Genomic DNA, 25,993 nt, shown 5'->3' on the forward strand with positions numbered 1-25,993 from the left:
CATAGTTGTTTTTTTCCTTTTCATCTAAAGCCATCACAAGTTAACTTTGTAACACAGATAATGGAATCAAATGTTTTTCTACAAAAGAAGTCCCATCTGAATGAACAAACATCCTTAGCTCCTAGTGAGTAGGGAATAAATTATGTCCCATATCCAGTCTATCACCATCTGCTTTCTTTCCAATGTTAGCCCAAGTTAGTTAGAATCATAGCCATATCAAAGTAGATGGAAGTAGTGGAAGCTTCTTGGCTTCCATTGTCAATCCACTTTATTATCATTTGATGGTCCAAAGCAGTGGTCCCTAAATGTTTTGGTCTCAGAACTCCTTTACACTCTTAAAAATTATTGAGCACCTGAGAGCTTTAGTTAATATGATTTACATTGATCAATATTTACCATATTAGTAATGAAAACTGATACAATTTTAAATATTTATCAAATACTTTAAAATATCATCAAAACCCAATTACATGTTGAACTGTATAAAAATTTTGTGAAAAATAACTATTTTTCAAAGTAAGAAACATCAGTGAGAAGAGAGGCATGTTTTACATTTTTATAAATATCTTTTATATCTGCTTAATAGAAGACAGTTGGATTCTCATATCTGGTTCTGCACTCAATCTGTTGCACTATGTTGTTTTGATTAAAATATATGAAGAAAATATGACCTCACGTGGAAATGTAGTTGAAAAACGGAGGAGTATTTTGATAGGCTTTTCAATAAATGTGGTATTCTTCTTTGCTATATCACCAAAAGTCAACTAAAGATAGTTTATTAACAGTTAATTGAAGTATGGAATCTGAAAACTTATTAATGAACATTTCTTACTCTGTTACAATAATAGTTATTGGTGTTTCTTGCAATTTGAATAGATTTTTGACCATGCATAATTTTGTAACATAATATATCAGTCATTTAGAAAATATTCATTCACTGAGTTATGCATACCTTGCAAGTGATGACACGTTTTGTTACATATTTTTAAAGCATAATATTTATTAATATCAACATGATGTTATCCATATAGTTTTTAAGAATTGGAAATCTGTCACACTCATAGCAGTGGATACAAGTTTTCCAAAATTTTGATTTTTCCTTAAAAGCTTGAATTTGGGCAATAAATAATGTCAATTGTTTTCCTTGACATGACAGCATCACTTTATTATTTTTCAAGAAAATGTGTGCTAAGTGTCTAAGTCTAGAGACTTGTGTTTGTCATTCTTTCAAGTAAAAAATGGCATTTCATGGAAATAGTGGCTAGTTCATCTTACAACTCAAGCAAGGACAAAAGTAATTTTCCTCAGGGTTTTTATTAAATTTCCACATGCTGCAGAGTGGTTTATGGAATTTTTTCTTTAAGTGACCACTTTTATTCAAGGATTGAGACTCATTAAATTATTTTTACTTCTTCATCATAAACTAATTAAGTGAAATAGGCTTTTCTTCTGTGAGTATCTGGAAGTGAAAAGACAATGACTGCTTTGCACAGTTTTGTGCTACTGTTTTGATTTATATTAAGGCACCAGCAGCTTTACCCACCACTGTTTATATTCCATTAACGAAAAGGTCAAAACAGTAAAAAGGCAAAAAATGCATTTTTCAAAATATTTTTATGAAAAGTTGACCTCACAGACACATTGAAAGGGTTTTGGGATCTCCAGGGATATGTGGACCACATGTCCAAATAGAGAGACCTGGCTCAGAGTGATATAATGCTTTCCACCGTGCCGTTTGGAGGCAATTTCATTTTGTCTCTCTTCTTGGGCTGTGACATTTTAAATAGCATGTTTGTTCTGTGTTTATTCTGTAGGAATTCATATTATAGGCAATTTGCTTCCCAATTTAGTTATCTGCTGTAACCCATCTCAAAACCAGAGTGAAATGAGCCAAATAATTTTCAAGCATTAAGAGTATTTCATTTTTTATGACATCATGATGATTATGGGTTTTTTTTCTTTTAGAAATCTTACTGGTTTGAGGAACCAAGCCCAATAAAGGAAGATAGTGAACCTACTGATATTTTGGAAAGTGATTATTTTGAAGCTGAACCTGCTGATTTGCCAGTTGGTCTCAGGATCCATCATCTGCACAAGGTATTGTTTTACAGGACTCTGTTTCTTGATAAGACTAAAAGTTAATTTACGATATATATTAAACATTTGTCACTGGCCATAACCCATGTGTTAAAGGTTGAAGTCAGCATATTTACTTTCTTTGACAAAATAAAAATGAAGTGTATTTATTTATTTATTTATTTGGGCCATTGGCTGGTGTGGGATCCAAACCCTTGCCCTTGGTGTTGCCAGTACCATGCTCTAACCAACTGAGCTATGAAGTGTATTTAAATGACACAAAAATCAATGTGTTTCTTCTCTCCTTTCTTTGGAACAGCATCTTCTACAATACTCCCATCATAAGAGGTAGTGTCCAATTGGAAGTGTGATGATTAGATATGTAGATATTAAATTCTGTTTCTAATTCTGGTTTTATTTGTTCTGCAAGCTATTTGTTAGGCTGTTGGGCTGTAATCTCCTCGGTCTATGTGTTCAGCAAGGAGGTATTCTCAGATATTTCATTTTATTTGGGTCAGCTGAAAGCATGTATTGTTCAGGTAACCCATATATATGCTGGCATATTTTTGCCCCTTAAAGAAGATTTTCATCAAGAAGATAAACTAGATATTGGATTTGCAGACAAAGATTTTTAAATAACTATGATTAATATGTTAAAGAAATTATTTTTAAAACTCCTAGAGCTGATAAATGAATTCAGTAGAGTTCCAGGACATAAAATTAACATTAAAAAATCATTGCGTTCTTATATTCCCAAAAACAAACTAGCAGAAAAGAAATTAAGAAAGCAATTCCATTTACAATAGCTACCAAAAAATAAGATAACTGGGAATAAATTTAACCAAGGAAGTGAAAGATCTGTACAATAAGTACAAATCACTGCTGAAAGAAATTAGAGAGAACAAAAAAAGATAAAAAGACATTCCATGTTCATGGATTGGAAGAATTAATGTTGTGAAAACGTCCATACCACCCAAAGTGATCTACAGATTCAATGTAATCCCCGTAAAAATACCAATGACATTCTTCACAGAAATATAAAAAACAATCCTAACATTTATATGGAACATCAAAAGACCTCAAATATCCAAAGAAATCCTGAGCGAAAATAAATTAATAAATAAAGTTGGAAGCACTACACTACCTGATTTCAAATTATACTACAAAGCTATAGTAACCAAAACAGCATGGTACTGGTATAAAAGACCAATGGAACAGAATAGAGAACCCCAAAATCAACCCACATTCTTACAGCCAACTGATCTTTGGTAAAGGCACCAAGAACATACATTGGAGAAAAGACTGCCTCTTCAATAAATGGTGCTGGGAAGACTGGATATCCACATGTGGAAGAATGAAAATAGAGCTATACCTCTTGCCATATACCAAAATCAACTCAAAACTGTTAAAGAGTTAAATATACATCCTGAAACTATAAAACTCCTAAAAGAAAAATAGGGCAAACATTTCAGGAAGTAGGACCAGGCAAAGGCTTTATGAATACAACCCCAAAAGCATACGCAACAAAAGGAAAAATAAACAAATGGGATTATATAAAACTAAAAAGGTTCTGCACAGCAAAAAAAAACAATTAATAGAGCAAAAAGACAATGTACAGAGTGAGAGAAAATATTTGCAAACTATACATCCAGCAAAAGATTGCTATCCAGAATGTGCAAGTAATTCAACTTACGAGAAAGGAAACAAATAACCCCATTAAAAAATGGGGAAAGGAGCTAAATAGGCATTTCTCAAAGGAAGATATATGCCTTGGATTGAATGTGCCCCCAAGCCGGAACCTTCAACCGACGAGGCCTCTGGCCCATGCTCCGTCTCCCCACTGGCCACCGTTAGGAATTTTCCTTCCCCCCAGATCACCAGCAGCAGCAATGGGCCACTTTTGCTTGAGTGTGGTATCTCTTAGACGGGAAAATGCAGCCCCCTGGGAAACTTGCTGCTGTGGCATCAATAAAACTTCAAGGATTACATAAACCTGTGTACCATCAACTGAGTGACTGTGGGGATCATATTGTCATAATGAACACAAGACACATTGCATTTTCTGGAAATAAATGGGAACAAAAAGTATATTCCTCACATACTGGCTACCCAGGGGGATTTAAACAAGTAACAGCTGCTCAACTTCACCGGAAGGATCCAGTGGCTATTGTAAAACTAGCTATTTATGGCATGCTGCCAAAAAACCTTCACAGAAGAACGATGATGCAAAGGTTGCATCTTTTTCCAGATGAGGATATTCCAGAAGATATTCTTAAGAATTTAGTGGAAGAGCTTCCTCAACCACGCAAAGTACCTAGACGTCTAGATGAGTACACACAAGAAGAAATAGAGGCTTTTCCAAGACTGTGGTCTCCACCTGAAGATTATCGGCTATAGGAGAATGAAAATTGTAGAAAATAACAATGAGGTGATTGAAACATCTACCTTATGAGTTTCTCTAACCTACAGCACAGAGTGAAACAACTAGGGGAAAGGTCAGGAAGGGATATTCCTTCAACAGGAAATTGCAATAAAATACTATTTTGTAGAATTGTTTTATTATGTAATCTGATTTGAATGTTATAAATGATGATAAGAATAAAATTGCTTACTTGGTTAACTATTCAAAAAAAAAAAAAGAATGTGCCCCCAAAACTTAGTCCGCACTGTGATGGTGTAAAGACAATAGGAAGTCCTGTTATGGTAATTGAAAAGTGGGGCCTTGAAGAGGTGATTAAATTGCAGGACCATGCCATAGTGAATGTATTAAAAATGGTGGTCATGGGCATGGTTTGGAGGGCTTTAAAAGGAGAGTGAATGAGTAGGTTAGTTGTTCTCTGCTCTGCCGTTTTCCACCATATGAGACCCCTGCATTGCTGTAAACCTACCACCAAAGAAGGCCCTTGCCACAAGTATTCCCTGCACTTTGGACTTCCCAGCCTCCAAAACTGTAAGCAATAAATTTTGTTTTCTTTATAAATCACCCAGTTCCAGGTATTTTGTTATATGCAACAGAAACAGACTAAAACAATATAGGAATGGCCAACAGACACATGAAATAATGCTCAACATCACTCAGCATCAGGGAAACGCAAATCAAAACCACATTGAGACATCATCTTGCTCCAGTTAGACTGGCTGCTATCGAAAAGATAAAGAATAATAACAAATTCTGGCAAGGATGTTGAGAAAGGGGAAACATCCTACACTGTTGGTGGGACTGTAAATCAGTGCAGCTATTATGGAAAACGGTATGGAGGTTCCTCAAACTGCTACAGATAGAACTTCCATACAATCCAGCAACCCCACTGCTGGGTATATACCCAAAGGAACATTTGACATGAAATTATCATGTCAAAGGGAAACCTGAACTCCCATGTTTATAGAAGCTCTGTTTATAGAAGCTCTATTTACAATAGCTGAGATATGGAACCAACCTAAGTATCCATCGATGGATGACTGGATAAAGTAAATGTGGTATATACACAATGGAATACTACTAAGTCATAAAAAAGAATGAAATTCTGTCATTCACAGTGACATGGATGAACTTGGAGAAAATTATGTTAAATGAAATAAGCCAGACACAGAAAGAGAAATGCGACATGTCCTCACTCATAAGTTGGAGCTAAAAAATAAACAAAAAAGGAAACAAAGAAACAAAGGAGGAAACAAGAAACACAATAATATGTGGAACTTTCATAAGGGAAGAACAGAACTGTGTTTATTACAGGGGGGAGGTGGGAGGGGAAGGGAAGTTAGGGAGAAATTGGTTAATGGACACAAAGAAAGAATACGTTTTTAAAGACAAATATGCTAACTATCCTGATTTGATCATCACATATTGTATACAAATACTGATAGTCAACTCTGTACCCCACATATACATGTAATCAATTATGTCTCAATAAAATAAAGAAAAAAATATTTAAAGGATGGACAGGAATATGAAAATATTAAGTATATCAGCAGAGAAATGAAATAAACAGTAAGAATATGAAGATTTGAAAACATTATCAACCAATATGACTTAATTGACACATTTTATTCAAGAAATGCAGAAAACACATTATCCCCAAGTGTATGTGGAACATTTTTTAAAAAGATTTTATGTCAGCCATTATGCACATTGCAACATAAATTGAAATCAGAGTATCTTTGTTGGCTGGAGTGAAAATTAACTAGAAGAAATAACAGAAAAATAATTTAAAAATCCCTAATGTTTGGTCAAAGAAAGAAGCATAAAAATAAATTAGAAAATATTTTGAAAAGAATAATAATGAAACATGGCATATGAAAACTTGTGGGTTTCAGCTTACAAGTATTTAGATGAGGATATATATCTAAATACATGTAATAGAATATCATTCATCATTAATCTAGGGTTCCATTTAAATAATCCAGAAAAAGAGAGCAAATTGAATTCAAAGAAAGAAAGAAGGCAACATAAGGGAAAAATAGAAATCAAAGAAATATAAAGCAGATATGAAATAGAAAAAAATCAACATAGTCATAAACTGATTCTTTGTTAAGATCAATAGATACATCTTAAGAAAAATTAAGAAAAAGGGAAAACATAAATTATCAATATCAAGTATGAAAAAGGAACAACACTACCAGTGCTTCAAACATTTAAAGGATAATAAGACATTAGAAAAATTATGCAAATAAATTTGACAGTTATAAAAAGGTTGAAATAAATGGAAAAGCATGACTTAAAATTGGCACAAGAAGGCACAGAAAAGAGAATCATCTCTGTATTTAAGAAACTGAATTTGTTGTTAAGAAAATATACCAAAAAATGCCTAGTACAGATGCCTAATGGCCACAGCCAGACAGGACACAGCTGGGTAAGTGTGAGTGCCTCATGGATCACCTTAGGAAAAATTGACATTTTAACAATAATATTGAGTCTTTCAACTTTTTAACATGGATTATATCTCCATTGATTTAATTCTTTGATATTTTTAATCATAATTTTGTAGTTTTCCACATATAAATCCTGTATGTATTTTCTTAGATTTATACCTAAGTATTTAATTTTTCTTGTGTTGTGCTATTGTAAACGGTATTGTGTTTTTCATTTCTAATTTTTTACTGCTTGTGTGTAGAAAAGCAAATGAAGTTAGTATATGAATCTTCTATTCTGTGACCTTGCCATAGTTATTAGTTCTAGGAGGGTTTATTTTTTGTTGTTGCTTATTCTTTGGGATTTTCTACATAGATAAACATGTCTGCTGCAAATAAAAAAGATAGTTTTATTTCTCTCTTCCAAATATGTATGCATTTACTTTTCTTTTCTTGTCTTATTTCACTAGCTAGGAATTCCAGTATAAAATGGAATTGGCGTGGTGAGAAGGGAAATCCTTGCTGTATTCCTGATTATAGGAGGAAAACATCTAGTTTTTCACCATTAGGTGAAATGTTAGCTGTAGGTTTTTTGTGGACGTCTTTATCAAGTTGAGGAGGTTCTCCTCTCTTCCTAGTTTGCTGAGAATTTTATGCATCTGTATTGGATTCTGTCAGATGCTTTTCCTACAGCAATTGAAATGATAATTTTCTTCATCATTGTTTTTATGTGGTGAGTTAGAGTATTTGATTTTCATACACTGACATGTTGCATACTTGGAAGAAACTCCACTTGGTTGTGGTGTTTAATTTTCTTTATAAATTGTTGGATTTGATTTGCTAGTATAATGCTGAGGATTTTGCGTCTATATTCATGAGAGATCTATAGTTTTACTTTCTTGTAATCTCTGCATCTGGTTTTGATATTAGGGTAATGCTGGCCTCATACAATGAGTGAGAAATTGTCCTCTGTGCTTCTATTTTCTGGAAGACATTGTTCCAAACTGAATAATTTCTTCCTTAAAGTTTTGTCAGATTTCAAAAGTGATTCTATCTGGGCCTAGTGCTTTCCTTTTTGGAAGAGTATTAAGTATTGATTACATTTCATCAATAGATATAGGCCCATTTAGTGTCTATGTCTCTGTGTGTGAGTTTTGTAGTTTATGTCTTTCAAGGAATTTGTCATTTCATTTAAGTTATAAAATTTGTGGGCATAAAATTGTTCATACTGTTCTTTTATTCTACCTTTAGTGCTGATATTAGCAATTTGTGTCTTCTTTCTTTTTGAGAAACGAGATGATATCTCACTGTGGTTTTAATTTGCATTTTCCTGATAATTAGTGATTTTGAGCATTTTTTCATGTGCCACTTCTATTTTTTAGATTCCACATATTAGTGATACCATGTGGTATTTGTCTTTCTGTGCCTGACTTACTTAACATGATGGTTTTCAGTTCCATCCATGTTGCTACAAACAATAGGTTTTTATTTTTTATATAGGTGAATGGTATTCCATTGTGTATATATGTCACAGTTTTTTAAAATCCACTCATCCACTAATGGGCATTTAGGTTGATTCCATCTCTTGGCTATTGTGAATAGTTGCGATGAACATGGGAGTGCAGGTATCTTTTCCATATATTGATTTCCTTTACTTTGAGTATATATGTATCCAGTAGTGGAAAGCTGGGTCATAAGGTTGATTTTTAATTCTCTGAGGAACCTCCATACTATTTTCCACAATGGCTGTACCAATTTACACTTCCCCCAACAATGTAGGAGAGTTTCTTCTCCACATCCTCTTTAGAATTTATTTTCTGTTTTGTTGATAATAGCTGTTCTGTCTGGAGTGAGATGATTTCTCATTGTGGTTTTAATTGGCATTTCACTGATAATTAGTGATTTTGAGCATTTTTACATGTGCCTTTTGACCATTTGTATGTCTTCTTTTGAGAAACATCCATTCGTGTCCTTTGTCCATTTTTTGTTTTTAAGTTGGGCTATTTGTTATTTTGCTATTGAGTAGTTTGAGTTCCTTATATATGCTGGATATCAGTCCCTTGTCTGATGTGTACTTTGCAAACAATTTCTTTCATTCTGTAGGTTGTCTCTTCACTTTGTTGATTATTTTCCTTGCTGTGCAGAGGATTTTTAGTTTGATGTAGTCCCATATGTGTATTTTTGCTTTAGTTTCCTGTGCTTTTGTAGTCTTGTTCAAAAAAGCACTGCCCACTCCCATTTCATGTAGCATTTTTCCTATGTTTTCTTCTAGTAGTTTCATAGGTTCAGGTTTTAAATTTAGGTCTTTAATCCATTTTGAGTTAATTTTTGTGTATCATGAGAGATCGGGGTTGAGTTTCAATCTCCTCATGTAGATATCTAGTTTTTCTGACACCATTTATTGAAGAGGCTATCCTTTCCCCAGTTATATTTTTGGCACCTTTGTTGAAAATCATTTGACTGTAAATGTATGAGTCTATTTCTGTCTGGGCTCTCTATTCTGTTCCATTGGCCTATTTGTCTGTTTTTATGGCAGTACCACACTGTTTTGGTTACTATAGCTGTATAGTATATTTTGAAGTCAGGTAGTGTGATGCCTCCAACTTTGTTCTTTTTGTTCAAGATTGCTTTAGTTATGTGGGGTCTTTTGAGATTTCATACAAACTTAAAAAAATTTTTTTTAACGTGAAGGATGTCATTGGTATTTTGATAGGGATTGCATTGAATGTATAGATTGCTTTGGGTAATATGGACATTTTGATGATGTTAATTCTTCCAACCCATGAACATGGGTTATTTTTCTGTTTATTTGTGTTCTCTTCAATTTCTTTAAACAATGTTTTATAGTTTTTACTGTAGAACTCTTTCACCTCCTTGGTTAAATTTACCTCTAGGTATTTCATTTTTTGGTAGCTATTGTGAATGGGATTACTTTCTTGATTTCTTCTTCAGATATTTTGTTATTGGTGTATAGGAACACTATTGATTTTTGTGTGTCGATTTTGTATCCTGTCACTATACTGAGTTCACCTATTAGTTCCAGTAATTTTTCAGTGGAGTCTTTCAGGTTTTTTTATGTATATGATCGTGTCATCTGCAAATTGGAATATTTGACTTCCTCCTTTCCGATTTGGATGCCCTTTATTGCCTTTTCTTGCTTCATTGTGCTGGCTAGAACTTCCAATTCTATGTTGAATAACAGTGGGGAAAGTGGGCATCCTTGTCTTGTTCCAGATCTTAGAGGAAAATCATTCAATTTTTGTCTATTCAGTATGATATTAGCTGTGGGTTTGTAGTATATGGCCTCTATTGTGTGGAGGTACATTCCTTTTACACCTAATTTGTTGAGTGTTTTTATCATAAAGGGATGTTGGATTTTATCAAATGCTTTTTCTGTTTCCCTTGAAATGTTCTGATTTTTTCTTCATTCTATTGATGTGATGTATCATGTTTATTGATTTGTGTGTGTTGAACCATCCTTGCATCCCTGGAATGAATCCCACTTGATTATGGTGAATGATCTTTTTAATGTGTTGTTGAATTTGGTTTGCTAGTTTGTTGAGGATTTTCACATTTGTGTTCATTAGGTATATCGGTTTGTAGTTTTCTTTTTTTGTTGTGTGTTTTTACGGTTTTGGTATGAGGTAGTGCTGGCCTTTAGAATAAGTTTGAAAGTATTCCCTCTTAATCAGTTTTTTGGAAGCATTTGAGAAGAATTGTTATTAGTTCTTTAAATGTTTGGTAGCATTTGGCAGAGAAGCCTCTGCTACCAGTAAGCTGTGATTCTCTGTATTTGCCTGCCTCTCCACTTTTGGGGGCATCAGTTTGCCCTGTGACCTCAATTCTCTAATAGATCTAAGAAGAGCTGTTGCTTTCAGTTTGTTCAGCTTTTTTCTGATGATGAAAGTGTGAGTGACAACTTCTACGATCTTTAAACATTAGAGCAGACTGTTTTTATCATTTCCATAAGCATGCTATATGTTGATCTGTAGCTAAAAAATATGACTTCAGAGAACCTTACTTGACTATCTTGTATAGAGTAGTGTCCTTGACTGTTTAGCACAATATGTAATCATTTATATTATACACTTTTATTTTTTTCTGTTTCTCTTACTAAAATGTTATTTCTTCTTTTGATTAACTTAAAAAATTTTTTGAATAGTTTTAGATTTACAGAAGAATTGCAAAAATAGAGTTTCCATACACCGTACATTCAATTTCTCTTATTATTAACATCTTATTTTTGAACAGTTTTAGATTTACAGAATTGTAAAAAATAGTATAGAGAGTTTCCATACACCTTACACTCAGTTTCTCCTATTATTAACATCTTATGTAAATAAAGTATGGTACATTCGTCCAGACTCAACCAGGTGATCATGGTTAACATCAACAGTGATAAGTTATGTTGACAGAAAGTACTCATGATATAATGTGAAGAGATTACCATTTATCTCTGGGTCTTCCTCCCAAAAACCAATCCGAGTCTCATCATAAGAAAACACATCAAACAAATGACAGTTGAGGGACATTCTATAAAATATCTCATCAGTATTCCTCAAAACTCTGAAGATCATCAAAAACAATGACAATTTACTAACTATTTTTGTTGTTAGAGCAGGATCCAGGTCTGTCTTGTTTATAAATCCATTTACAGCACCTTCCACAATGCATGTGTACACATAGTAGTCACTCAGCAATTATTTGTTGAATGAATGAATGGATTGATTAGTAGTGATTAGTGACCAATGAGTTTTGGTAGATGAGATGGATGGAGATGTCTAAGGTAAGTCACAATTTCTGGCTTGAACATCTAGGTACACAATGGTGCAACTCATGGAGATAAAGAAGATAGCAGTAGGAATATGTTTTCAGGTGTGATAATGAGTAGAGTTTGAAGTGCCTAAAGGACAACTAAATATAATGAGTTTCCAGAAGGCACTTCTGCAACATAAGAGAAAGACATTGACTGAAGCAGATGTGGCATTATCAGCTTGAAGACAGTAGTAACTGGGATAAAGGGAGACTGGATGAGTTTGTTCAGGAAGAGTTCATAGACGTACTTTGAAGGTCTACCCATATATTGCTTCCAAGTATTGTTTGTTTTTTACAATTTTATTTAGTTTATATTTTAATTCCCCCCCTTGAGATTAATAATCTGGTTTTTAAATTTTTTTTACTTTTCTGGATAATTGGTGAGTGCTTCTTTTTTACCAGTAATAATAAATACATACAATGTTAGTATTTTCCCCCCCACAGGAATTCTCATTACAGAATACTACCGTAATAGCAATAAAAGACTTGTCTTTGAATGTATATGAGGGGCAGATCACTGTTCTTCTAGGGCGTAATGGAGCAGGAAAGACCACAACTTTGTCCATCCTCACAGGTATGTATTTGGGGTCACCCTGAGTGAAGATACTGTGGACCAAGTTGTCAGGCTTCTGTGTACACTCTTGGTATTGACATCATTGTCATTTAAGTGATAAATACAGTTGTTGATTAATCTACTGTCTTTTTAAAAGTACAAATCATTTGCTATAAAATTTAAAAATTAGGGTTTAATTTTTGCATCTCAAGTGCATAAAATTTATCACTTCGTAATGCACTTTTCTCACTAACCAATGCAAGAGCCCTCTTCTTTTTTATTGTTATTTATTTGTTCATTTTTCTTCTTATCTCACTTTTCCTTCTATTCCCCTCTCCCTGTCACAGAAACCATTATAATTTGTTTGATGTGCATTGTTCCTTTTGTAAAATGTGTAATTGTTCTTATGAATACATATTTGTTTATTAAGGAAAATTTAAACATACAGCTAACTTGAAAGAATTTTTCAGTGAACATTTATACCCACTACATAGATTCTACCATTTTAACATTTTACTGTACTCACTTGTTATATATCCATTTTTAGACATTTTAAAGTTAATTTTTTAGTCATTAGCTTTTGTGTGTGTGTGTGTGTAAAATTTTAGTATAATTAAATGCTTACATTTTAGGTGTTTTTTTTGGGGGGGGGGCTAAATTTTGATATATGTATTCATCTGTGTAACTCAACCACCTGTTAAGATAGAAAACTTTTCTGTAATCCCAGAATCTTTTCTTCTTACTGAAGCAATTCACTTGTAATTCATTGCAACCAATACATTTCAATTAGAAAAAATACATGTGTTATTTCAGAACACACATTATGCACTTTCTTATGTGCATGCACTCGTGTTCTTCTCTTCACTTGGGATGCCTAAACCACTGATCCACCTTTTGAAATATTCCACTTATCTATGAAGATCCAGCTCAAAAGCAACCTCCTGATTCCCTCAATGGGAATTAATTGCTTTTACCTCTGTTTGGTAATTGATATGTCCCAAGTGACTAGATAGTAAATACTCAATAAACACATGTGAAATGATTTAATCCTATCATTTATTACACTTATTGAGTCGTCTGTTTTCACCATTAGATTTAAATTGTTTGAGGCAAGGGTCATATCTTGTTTATTTTTCTAAATGGTAATTTTTTTATTGAGGTAAAATTTACTTAATTCACTATTTTAAGGTGTCAATTAAGTGGCTTTGGTACATTCACAGTGTTGTATAACTATTACCTCTACCTAATTCCAGAATATTTTTGTTACCCCAAATAGAAACCCCTACCTCTTAGCCATCACCTCTCAATTTTCCATTCTTCCAGCCCTTGGCTCTATGGATTTGACTAATCTGGACAATTTCCTACAGATGGAATCATACGATATGTGATCTTTTGTGTCTGGCTTCTTTAACTTAGCAAAAATTTTTAAGTTTTGTCAATGTTGTAGCATATATCTTGGCACTTAATTCTTTTTTATGGCTGACTAATATTCTTTTTTTAAAGCCGTCATGTGGTTAATTGTATCAGTAGGGCCCACATTGTGTGTCATGCATGCAGACAAAATTTTGTGCAAGTTATTAGCACAATAAATTTAAATTTATTTTTAAATTTGTTGTTGGTTGGCTGATCCAGGGATCAAACCCTGGACCTTGGTGTTGTCAGCACCATGTTCTAAACACCTGAGTTAACCAACCAGCCCCCCTCCCAAAATTTTAGAACATTTTTATCCCTCAGAAAAGAAACTTTATAACTATTAGTAGTCATTCCCCATTTCTCTACCCCCCCCTTCCCTTCACCCTCTGGCCTCAGGCAATCACTATGTACTTTCTGTCTCTATGCAAGGGTACTTCAAAAAATTTGTGTAAAAATACAATTGAAAAATAATACAAATCTTTCCAAGAACTTTTTGAAGCACTCTCATGTATTTGCCTTTTTCTGGACGCATTTTTAAAAAATATTTCTCTTATCTAACTGTAATTACATATCCTTTGACCAACATCTACTCATTCCCCACCCCGCCAGCCACCCATGTCTCTGAAAACCACCATTCTACTCTCTACTTCTATGAGACAACTTTATTTTAGATTCCACATAAGAGTAAGATCATGCAGTATTTGTCTTTCTGTGCCTGGATTAATTTACTTAATATAATATACAGGATTTCCATGTATTTTTATGGCGGACTTGTACTCAATTGTGTATCTATCACATATTTCTATATCCACTCATGTGTTGATGGATGGTTAGGTTGATTCCATATCTCTGCTATTGTGAATAGTGCTGCATTGTACATGGGAGTGAAGATATCTCTTCAACATAGTAATTTATTTTTTCTTATTACAAATATTCATAAGAAACAGAGCTGATTGTACCCCTTCCTGCCCATGATGTGGGGGCCAGATTCATACTGGGGGGCATACCCATTACCAGAAATTACTTTTGTACCCTTTGTCCCTTTCCAATTATCCCTCTCCCTCCCTCCCCATCCCCCACTTCCCTCAACTCCAATTTGTAGCCCTAGGAATGTTCCCTCCCTCTGTTGGATCACGGCACCACTGTAGTCTGCGTTTCCTGCCTTCTTTCTCTCTTAGCTCCCACATGTGAGTGAGCACATGTGGTATTTATACCTCTGTGCTGTGCTTCTTTCACTCAACGTAAGTTTCTCCAGATTCATCCATGTTGTTCCAAATGGGAGTATTTCATTCTTTTTTTATGGCAGAGTAGTATTCCATAGTGTATATATACCACAGTTTCCTTATCCATTCATGTACTAATGGACATTTAGGTTGGTTCCATGCCTTGGCTCTTGTAAACAGAGTTGCAATAAACATGAGAGTGCAGGTATCCCTTCAATATGATGATTTCCATTCCTCTGGATATATACCCAGAAGAGGGGTTGCTGGATCATATGGAAGATCTATGTGTAGTTGTTTGAGAAACCTCCAAATTGTTTTCCAAAGTGGTTGTACTAATTTACAGTCCCACCAACAGTGCAGTAGTGTTCCCTTCTCTCCACACCCTCACCAGCATTTGTTATTTGCTGTCTTTTTGATCATAGCCAGTCTAACTAGAATGAGGTGGTATCTCAATGTGGTTTTAATTCGCATTTCCCTGATGACTAGTGATGTTGGGCATTTTTTCATGTATCTGTTGGCCATTTGTATGTCTTCCTTTGAAAAATGTCTATTCATCTCCTTTGCCCATTTTTTAATTGGGTCATTTATTTTTTAGTGTATAATTGCTTGAGTTCTATGTATATTCTGGATATTAGTCCCTTATCAGATACATAGTTGGCAAAAATTTTCTCCCACTATGTAGGTTGTCTTTTCACTCTGTTGATTGTTTCTTTTGCTGTGCAGAAACTTTTTAGTTTGAGATAGTCCCATTTGTTTATTTTTTCTTTTGCTGTTTGTGCTGTTGGGCTCATGTTCATAAAGCCTGTGCCCTGACCTAACTGCTGAAGTGTTTCACCTGTATTTTTCCTTAGTAATTTTACAGTTTCAGGTCTTGTACCTAAGTCTTTAATCCATTTTGAGTTGATTTTAGTGTATGGTGAGAGATGCATATCTAGTTTCATTCTTCTGCGTGTGGATATCCAGTTTTCCCAGAACCACTTGTTGAAGAGGCAATCTTTTCCCCAATGTAGATTTTTGTTGCCTTTGTCTAATATCAGATGGCTATAAGCCTGAGGCGTGATTTCTGGGGTCTCTATTGTACTTCACTGGTCTGAATGCCTATTTTTACACCAGTACCATGCTGCTTTGGTTACAACAGCTTTGTAGTATAATTTGAAGTCAGGCAGAGTTATGCCTCAAACTTTGTTTTTTTGTTTTTTGGCTAAGGATTGCTTTGGCTATTCGGGATCTTTCATTTTTCCATATGAAAGGTAAGATTGTTTTTTCCATTTCTGTGAAGAATGTCATTGGTATTTTGTTGGGGATTGCATTGAATCTGTAGATCACTTTGGGTAGTGTAAACATTTTCACAATGTTAATTCTTCCAATCCAAGAGCATGGAATATCTTTCCATCTTTTTGTGTCTTCTTTAATTTTTTTTAGAAATGGTTTGTAATTCTCATTGTAGAGGTCTTTGACATCCTTGGTTAAATTGATGCCTAGATATCGTATTTTTTTGGTGAAATTGTAAATGGGCTTACTTTCTTTATTTCTCTTTCTGTTAATTCATTATTTGAGTATGTAAATGCTACTGATTTGGGGGGAATTTATTTTAGAACCTGCAATGTTACTGAACTTATTAACCAGCTCTAGTTTTTTGATAGAGTGTTTAGGTTTTTCTATATATAGTATCATGTCATCTGCAGATAGGGAAAGTTTGACTTCATTTTCTCCAATCTGGATTCCCTTTATTTCTTTCTCTTGCCTGATTGCTCTAGCTAGTACCTCCAGTACTATGTTGCATAGAAGTCATGAGAGTGGACATCCTTGTCTTCTTCCTGTCCTTAAGGGGAAGGCCTTCAATTTTTCCCCATTCAGAGTAATACTGGTGATGGGCTTGTCATAAATGGCTTTTATTGTGTTAAGATATTTTCCTTCTATACCCAATTTATTGAGAGTCTTTATCATGAAGGAATGTTGAATTTTGTCAAACGCTTTTTTAGCATCTATTGAGATAATCATATTGTCTTTGTCCTTGAGCTTGTTGATGTGATGTATCACATTTATTGACTTTCATATGTTGAACCATCCTTTCATCCCTGGGATGAATCCCACTTGATCATAGTGTATAGCTTTTTTTAATATGGTGCTGTATTCTAATTGCTAATATTTTGTTAAAGATTTTAGCATCTAGGTCAACATACTAATTTCATTTCCTTTGGATATATACCCAATAGTGGGATTGCTGGATAATATGGTAATTCTATTTCTAATATTTTGAGAAAACTCCATATTGTTTTCCATAATAGCTGTACTAATTTATAATACCCACCAACATTATGTAAAGGTTTCCTTTTCCCACACTTGTTATATTTTGTCTTTTTGATAATCATCATTCTAGTTGGTGTGAGGTGATGTCTCACTGTGATTTTGCTTTTCATTTCCCTAATTATTAGTGATGTTGAACGTGTGTATGTGTGTGTGTGTGTGTGTTGGCCATGTGTATGTGTATTTTTGAGAAATGTCTATTCAGGTTTTTGCCCATTTTAAAAATAGAAGTATATGTTTTCTTGCAATTGAGTTCTTTGGTTTTTCAAAATAAATTTTGGATATTAGCCCCTTATCACATGTATAGTTTACATATATTTTCTCCCATCAAGTAAGTTGTCTTTTCACTTTGTTGCTTGTATCACTTGCTGTGCAGGAGCTTTTAAGTTTGATGTAATCCCATTTGTCTATTTTTGGTTTTGTTTTCTTTGCTTTTGATGTCATATCCAAAAAATATTTGCCTGTATACATGTCATAAAGCATTTTCCCTATGTTTTCTTCTAGTAGTTTTATAGTTTCAGATCTTATATTTTTTAAATCCATTATGAGTTGATTCTTGTATATGGTGTGATATAAAGGTCTAATTTCATTCTTATCCATCTGCATATTCACAGGTCAACACCATTTATTGAAGACTTTTCTTAATGTGGATTTTTGGCATCTTTGTCAAAATCAGTTGGCCGTAAATGTATACATTTATGTCTCATTCTGTATTCTGTTCCAAAGGTTTATATGACTGTTTTTATTCCAGTACTGTGCTGTTTTGGTTACTGTGGTGTTTTAGTATATTTTCAGGTAGTGGGATGCCTTTTTTTTTTTAATCCTCAAGATTTCTTTAGCTATTCGAGGCCTTTTGTGGTTCCATATGAATTTTAGGACTTTTTTCTTTTCATTTCTGTGAAGAATGTGAATGTCATTGGTATTTTGATAGGAATTGAATTGATTCTGTACATTGCCTTGGGTAGTAGGGACATTTTAACATTATTAATTCTTCTGATCCAATCCCTGAACATGGTATATCTTCCCATTTATATGTGTCTTCAATTTCTTTCATCAGTGTTTTATACTTTTCCTTGTAGAGATCTTTCACCACCTTAGTTAAATTCATTTCTAGGTATTTAGTTTTTTTAAGCTATTGTAAATAACATTGTTTTCTTGACTTCATTTTCACGTAGTATGCAATTAATGTGTACAAATGCTACTGATTCTTGCATGTTCATTTCGTATTTTGAAACTTTACCAAATTTATTAATTAGGTATTTTGGACAAGTTTTTACTGAAACATAATTGATTATACATATTTGTGGGGTACAGATTGAATATCAACACCTATGTACAAAATGTGGTAATCAAATCAGGATAGTTAGTATACTCATGTTTACAAAACATAATCAGTCTTTGTGACCTTTAACCACTTTCTCACGAATCCCCCATCAACTCCCCCTTTCCCACCACTAATAACCACAGTTATCTTTTTTTAAAAAGTTCAACATATTATTGTGATTGTTGTTTCTATCTGTTCTTTTGTTTGTTAATTCATTCTTTCTTTATTTTTTTAAGCTCCCACTTATGAGTGAGGACCTACAGTATTTCTCTTTCTGTACCTGGCTTATTTCCTTTAACAAATTTTCTCCAAGTTCATTCATGTTGCTGCAAATGGCAGAATTTCATTCTTTTTTATGGCAGAGTTGTATTCCATTGAGTATATATATATACCACATTTCCTTTTCCAGTCATCTGTTGATGGACATTTAGGTTGATTCCAACTCTTGGCTACTATAAGCAGAACTGTGATAAACATGGAAGTGCAGGTATCCCTTCAACATGATGATTTCCATTCCTTTGGTATATATGAAGCAGTGCAATTGCATGATCATATGGCAAGTTCTATCTGTTAGTTATTTGATGAAACTCCGTACTGTTTTCTAAATGGCTGTACCAATTTACAGTTCCCAATGGTGTAGGAGGATTCACATTTCTCTGCATCCTTACCAGCATTTGGTACTCTCTGTCCTTTTGATATTAGCCTGTCTAACCAGAGTGAGATGATGTCTCAGTATGGTTATGATATGCATTTCCCTGATGCTGAGTGACGCTGAGCATCTTTTCATGTGTCTGTTGGCCATTTGATGTCTTCCTTTGAGAAATGCCTATTCAGCTCCTTTGTCCATTTTTTAATTGGGTAACTTGTTTTTTTTTTGTTTTTTTTGTTTTTTGTCTTTTTCATGACGGGCACTCAGCCAGTGAGTGTACCGGCCATTGCCCATATAGGATCCGAACCCGCAGCGGGAGCGTCGCCGCGCTCCCAGCGCCGCACTCTCCCGAGTGCGCCACGGGCTCGGCAAGTAACTTGTTTTTTCACTGCTAAGTTGTTTGAGTTTCTTGTATATTTTGGGTATTAATCTCTTGTCAGCTGTATCATTTGCAAATATTTTCTCCCATTGTGTAGGTTGTCTTTTTGCTCTGTTAGTTGCTACTTTTGCTGTGCAGAAGCTTTTTAGTTTGATATAATCCCATTTGTTTTGTTTTTCTTTTGTTGCCTGTGCTTGGGGGCTATTCATAAAGTCTCTGCCCAGTCCTGCTTCCTGAACTTTTTCCCCTATGTTTTCTTTTAGGAGTTTTATAGTTTCAGGTCCTATATTTAAGTATTTAATCCAGCTGATTTTGGTATATTGTGAGTGGTATGAATCTAGTTTCATTCTTCTACATATGAATGTCCAGTTTTCCCAGCATCATTTACTGAAGAGGCAGTCTTCTTCCCAATGTATGCTGGTGCCTTTGTCAAGATCAGTTAGCTATAAGTATGTGGGTTAATTTCCAGGGTCTCTATTGTGTTGCATTCATCTGAGTGTCTGTTTTTACATCAGTACTATGCTGTTTGGGTTACTATAGCTTTGTAGTATAATTTGAGGTCAGGTAATGTAGTGCCTCCAGCTTTGTTTATTTATTTTTCAACCAAGATTGCTTTGGCCATTCAGGGTCTTTTGTTGTTCCATATGAACGTTAGGATTTTTATTTCTATTTCTGTGTAGAATGTCATTGGTATTTTGATGGGTATTGCATTGAATCTGTAGATCACTTTAGGTAGTATAGACATTTGCACAATGTTAATTCTTCCAATCAAAGAGCATGGGGTGTCTTTCCACCTTTTTGTGTCCTCTTTAATTTCTTTCAGAAGTAATTTGTAGTTCTTGTTGTAGTGATCTTTCATCTCCTCAGTTAAATTGATTCTTAGATATTTCATTTTTTTTGGTGCCTATTGCAAGTGGGTTTGCTTTCTTGATTTCTTTTTCTGTTAGCTCATTATCGGACTATAAAAACGCTGCCAATTTTAGGGTGTTGATTTTATGTGCTGCAACTTTACTGAAATTGTTTATCAGCTGTAAGAGTTTTTTGGTAGAATCTTTAGGTTTTTCTATTTTTTTATTTTATTGCCTGATTGCTCTGGCCAGTATTTCTAGTTCTTTGCTGAATAGAAGTGGTGGAATGGGCATTCTTGTCTTGTTACATATCTTAGATGGAAGGTGTTCAACTTTTTCCCATTCAATGTGTTGTTAGCTGTGGGTTTGTCATATGTGGCGTTTATTGTGTTTAGGTACATTTCATATATACCTCATTTGTTGCAAGTTTTTATGATAAAAAGGTGTTGAATTTTTTTGAAAGTATTTCCTGCATTTATTTAAATGATCATGTGTTTTTGTTCTTTATGCTGTTAATGTATCACATTTATTGATTTGCATATGTTGAACTATCCTTGCATTTCTTGGATGAATCACACTTGATCATGGTGAAGATCTTTTTAAATGTGCTGTTGAATTCTGTTTGCTAGTATTTTATTGAGGATTTTTGCAGCCATGGTTATTAGAGATATTAGCATGTAGTTTTTTGTTGTTGTTGTTGCATACTTGTCTGTTTGGGTATCAGATTAATTCTGACCTCATAGAATGGGTTTGGAAGAAGTCCTTCCTTTTTAATTTTCTGGAATAGTTTTTGATGAATTGGTATTAGTTCTTTAAAGTTTGGTAGAATTACTCAGTAAAGCCATCAGAACCTGGGCTTTTATTTTAGGGGAGACTTTTTATTAGTGATTCAATATCCTTGCTTGTTATTAGTCTGTTCCCATTTTTTATTTATTTATGATTCAGTCTTGGTAGGTTGTACGTGTCCAGGAGTTTATCTGTTTCTTGTAGGTTTTCCAATTTGTTGAGATATAATTTTTTAAATAGTATTTTATGTTACTTATATTGCTGTGGTATCAGTCATAATGTCTTATTTATAATCTCTGGTTTTATTATTTGAATCCTCCCTCTCTGTTTTTCTTAGCTAGTCCAGCTAACTGTTTATTTTAGCTTTACAAAACATTAACTCTTTGTTTTATTGATCTTTTGTATTTTTTTAAGACTCAATTTTATTTTTGCTCTGATCTTTATTATTTTTTTCCTTCTACTAACTTCTGGCTTAGGATGTTTTATTTTTCTTGTTCCTTGAGATGCAATGTTAGATTGTTTACTGGGAGCTTTCTTTTCTGATGTAGGTTTTCATTGCTATATACTTCACTCTTAGAACTATTGCTATACCCCCATAGATTTTGGTATTTTGTGTTTCTATTTTTATTTGTCTCAAGATTTTTAAAAATTTTCTTTCAAATTTCTTTTCTGACCCATTGGTTGTCCAGTGGCATGTTGTTTAATTTTTATACATTTGTGAAATTTCTAAAGTTCCTCTTGTTATTGATTTCTAGTTTTATACCATTATGGTCTGAAAATATACTGGATATGAGTTCAAAATTTTTAAATTTCTTAGGACTTGTTTTGTGGCCTAACATATCATCTATCCTGGGGAATGTTTCATGTACAGTTGAGAAAAAATGTGTGTTCTGCAGCTGTTGGACATGTTCTATAAATGTCTCTTAGTTCCGTTTGGTCTAGAGTGCAGTTTAAACCCAATATTTCTTTTTTGATTTTCTGTCTGCATGATCTGATCCTTGTTGTAAGTGTGGTGCTGAAGTCCCTTACAATATTGTATTACAGCATATCTGTCCCTTCAGATTTATTAATATTTGTGTTATATATTTAGGTGCTCTAATGTTGGGTGCATATATATTTGCAATTCTTATATCCTCTTGCTGAATTGACCCTTTTATCATTATATAATGATCTTCTTTGTCTCTTTTTACAGTTTTTGACTTAAAGTCTATTTTATCTGATGTAAGTAGCTATTCCTTCTCCTTTTAGGTTTTCATTTGCAAAGGCTTTTTATATTCCTTCACTTTCAGTCTTTGTATGTCCTTATCAGTGAAATTAGTCTCTTGTGGACAGCATATAGTTGTTGTTGTTTTACATCTATTTAGCCCCTCCATATCTTTTAATTAGAGAATTTAATCTATTTACAATTAAGGTGCTTATTGGTAGGTAAGAATTTACTGTTGCCATCTTGTCCATTGTTTTCCAGTTGTTTTGTAGATCTTTTTCTTTTTCTCTTCTGTCTTCCTTTGTAGTTAAGTAATCTTCTTTAGGAGTAAGTTTTGATTTTTTGCATGTTTTTTTTTTTAGTATACATATTACAGGTTTTTGCTTTGTGGTTGCCATGAGACTTACAAAAAAATCGTATAGTCACAACAAGTTTTTAAAATTGATAACTTAACTTTGATCACATTTAAATACCTCTATGCTTTAACTCCTCCAGCACATTTTGAATTTTTAATGTCACAATTTACATCTTTTTATATTGTATATCCCCTAATAAATTATTGTAGATATTATTTTTTAAAATAATTTTGTCTTTTAATCTTTATACTAAGACATACATGGTTTATACACCATGATTGCAGTATCGATGTATTTTGAATTTGACTGTGTACTTACTCTTACCAAAAGCTTTACTTACACATTCAGATGTTTTCATGTTACTCATTATTGTCCTTTTCTTTCAACTTGAAGATCTCTTTTTAGCATTTTTTGTAATACATGTCTGGTGCTGGTGAACTCCCTTAGTTTTTGTTTTTCTGGGAAAGCCTTTATATCTCCTTATTTTGGAAGGATGTCTTTGTTGGGTACAGTATTCTTGTTTGGCAGGGGGTTTTTTGTTGTTGTTGTTGCTGTTTAGCACTTTGAGTATATCATTTTACTCCCTCCTGGCCTGTAAAGTTTGTGCTGAGAAGTCTGCTTCTAGGTGTACTTGAACTCCCTTATATGTTATTTATTTCTTTCCTCTTGTGCTTTTAGGATCCTGTATTTGTCTTTGATTTTTGACAGTTTGATTATAATGTCTTTTGATAGTCTTGTGTGAATTGAATCTGTTGGCAACCTTTGGTATCTCCATACCTGGGTATTTATATGTTTCTCCATGGTTGGAAAGTTTTCTGTTATTTCTTTGAATAAGCTTTCTACCTCTTTGCATTTCTCTTTTTCTTCTGAACTCCAATGACTCAAAAATTTGCTTTTTTCATGTTGTCCCATGTAGTAGATTGAATTATGTCCCCCCAATACTCACTGAAGCTTGAATTGTGTCCCCCAAGTTTTATATACTAGAAACTTGGTCCCACTGTGACAGTTAAGAGGGTGGGAAGTCATATTATGGTAATTGAAAGGTAGAGCTTTGAAGAGGTGATTAGATTGTAGGATCATGCCATAGTGAATGGATTAAAAATGGTGGTCACAGGCATGGTTCTGAGGACTTTACAAAGAGAGTGAATGAGGAGAGTCTGTCTGTCTCTCTGCTCTCTCTGCTTCCACCATCTTACAATGTGAGACCCCTGGGTCACTGTTGCCACCAACAGATGGACTTTGGACCTCCCAGCCTCAGAAACTGTAAGCAGTAATTTTGTTTTCTTTACAGATCACCCAGTTCCATGTATTTTTTCATAAGCAACAGAAGCAGACTAATACATCCCATTAATTTCATATCCTCTCTTTTTTACTCTTGATTCTTTTTTTCTCCTCTGACTATATATTTCCAAATAGTTGTCTCACTAGTTTTTTCTTATGCTTGATCTAGTCTGGTGTTTCCTCTCTATTGCATTTTAAAATTTTGTTCATTGTATTTTTCAGTTCTAGGATTTCTGGGTTTTTTAATTATCTTTTAAAATTTTAATCTCTGTTAAATTTCTCTGATAAATTTTAAAATTATTCCTCTGTATTTTATTTATGTTTGCAGAGCTTTCATAAAACAGCTATTTTGAATTCTTTGCCAGGCAGATCATACATCTCCATCTCTTTAGGGTCAGCACTGGCCCCTTATTTTCTTCATTTGGTGATATCATGCTTTTCTGGTTGTTCTTGATTCTTGTGGTCATGCATCAGTCACTGCACATTGATGACATAGGTATTTATTTCAGTTTTCAAAACATGGCCTTGTCTATGACTGTCTTTCTACAGTAGGCCTGTCCAGGAATTCTGAGCACAATGTTGTGGTCTCTAATCCCACTACTGGAGAAGCCATTGCAGTGCTAGAGGACACCTTATGCCCTGGTTTGTCACAGCAAATGTAGCCCAAGCTAGAGGCCTATGAGGGGCTGGTGCTGAGACAAAGGTCTGCTTCAGGGTTTTTGGACCATGGTTGATCACAGGTAACTGAAGCCATGAAAAGTGAAACCATGGATAAGGGAGGGACTACTATATATGTAGTATATTATCAGATATTCTACCGTAAAACTTGCACAGTTGACATTTATGCATAAATGTTATGTAAATATTTTTAGAATATTTTATGTGATTATGTTTTATCTTCTAACTATATTGTATCTTCTTGAGGATAAGGGTTCTGTGTTCTGAACTTTATATCTTAAAAATATCACCCACAATGTTCAGAGTACAGTTCTCAAATCATAGTATGGTTCATATGTTGTCAAATGGCTGACAGCAGTACTAGAATATTAGAGTGTGATATATTCTTTAAAACATTTTGTTAATCAATTAATTCATATTGTTAATATGAATTAATGTTAATTAATTCATATCATATAATATTGAAAATAAGACTGTATGGGTAAGCAAAAATAGAGGTGGGGAATTGATTATTTCCCCATCACCAGAAGTTAACCATTTATATTTCCCAGACTTCTGTAGGAAATATTGGTAATTTTTTTTGAGTAATCCATAAGTAGACCATGAATTCAAGTGCTAATACCTGTGTATTATCAGCTTTGCTTACTGAACCTAAGCTTCTATCATGCCTTCTGCTTAATTCTAGGTTTCTATCATCCTACCAGGGGAAAGGTCTATATTAGTGGACATGACATCTCAAAGGACATGGTTCTAGCCAGGAAAAGCATGGGCTTCTGCCCACAGGATGACCTATTGTTTCCGAACTTGACAGTAGCAGAACACCTCTATTTCTACTGTGTGGTGAGCCAGAGATATGCATGTTCTTTTTCCTCACTCTTTTCACATACTTCCAACAGTGTGACCAGGGATCAAGAGGCTTACTTTTATTAAGTAAAAGTTCATTTTTTGAGGCATTGTTCTTTTAACATAAAGTAAGGCTAAAGGAAAAATAATCTTACATCTAGATTGCTGTGTAAGAAAAGTTCTGATGTAAGAATTTTCTAAGAATAAAGTTGGGGGCCGAACCCGTGGCGCACTCGGGAGAGTGCAGCGCTGGGAGCGCAGCGACGCTCCCGCCGCGGGTTCGGATCCTATATAGGAATGGCCGGTGCGCTCACTGGCTGAGTGCCGGTCACAAAAAAAAAAAAAAAAAGACAAAAAAAAAAAAAAAAAAAAAAGAATAAAGTTGGAAGCACCATGTAAACTGTAGGTTC

At 34.0% G+C, this 25,993-nt stretch overlaps 2 protein-coding genes across 2 annotated transcripts in view; both read left to right on the top strand.

Annotated features, from left to right (window-relative positions):
• Window positions 1-25,993, top strand: part of LOC134381045 (phospholipid-transporting ATPase ABCA3-like) — a 180,436-nt gene that overhangs the window by 50,111 nt on the left and 104,332 nt on the right. The window contains exons 10-12 of the mRNA XM_063101131.1: window positions 1,966-2,097; window positions 12,184-12,313; window positions 25,426-25,580. Of these exons, the coding sequence (XP_062957201.1) occupies window positions 1,966-2,097; window positions 12,184-12,313; window positions 25,426-25,580 (417 nt within the window). The remainder of the gene's footprint in view (window positions 1-1,965; window positions 2,098-12,183; window positions 12,314-25,425; window positions 25,581-25,993) is intronic.
• On the top strand, window positions 3,963-4,680 carry LOC134381153 (large ribosomal subunit protein uL13m). Its single transcript, XM_063101201.1, has one exon. It carries the CDS (start codon window positions 4,009-4,011, stop codon window positions 4,471-4,473), a length of 465 nt encoding a protein of 154 aa, XP_062957271.1. The 5' UTR covers window positions 3,963-4,008; the 3' UTR covers window positions 4,474-4,680.

This window comes from Cynocephalus volans, chromosome 6 (genome assembly GCF_027409185.1).
Source record: "Cynocephalus volans isolate mCynVol1 chromosome 6, mCynVol1.pri, whole genome shotgun sequence".
Taxonomy (NCBI): Eukaryota; Metazoa; Chordata; class Mammalia; order Dermoptera; family Cynocephalidae; genus Cynocephalus; species Cynocephalus volans.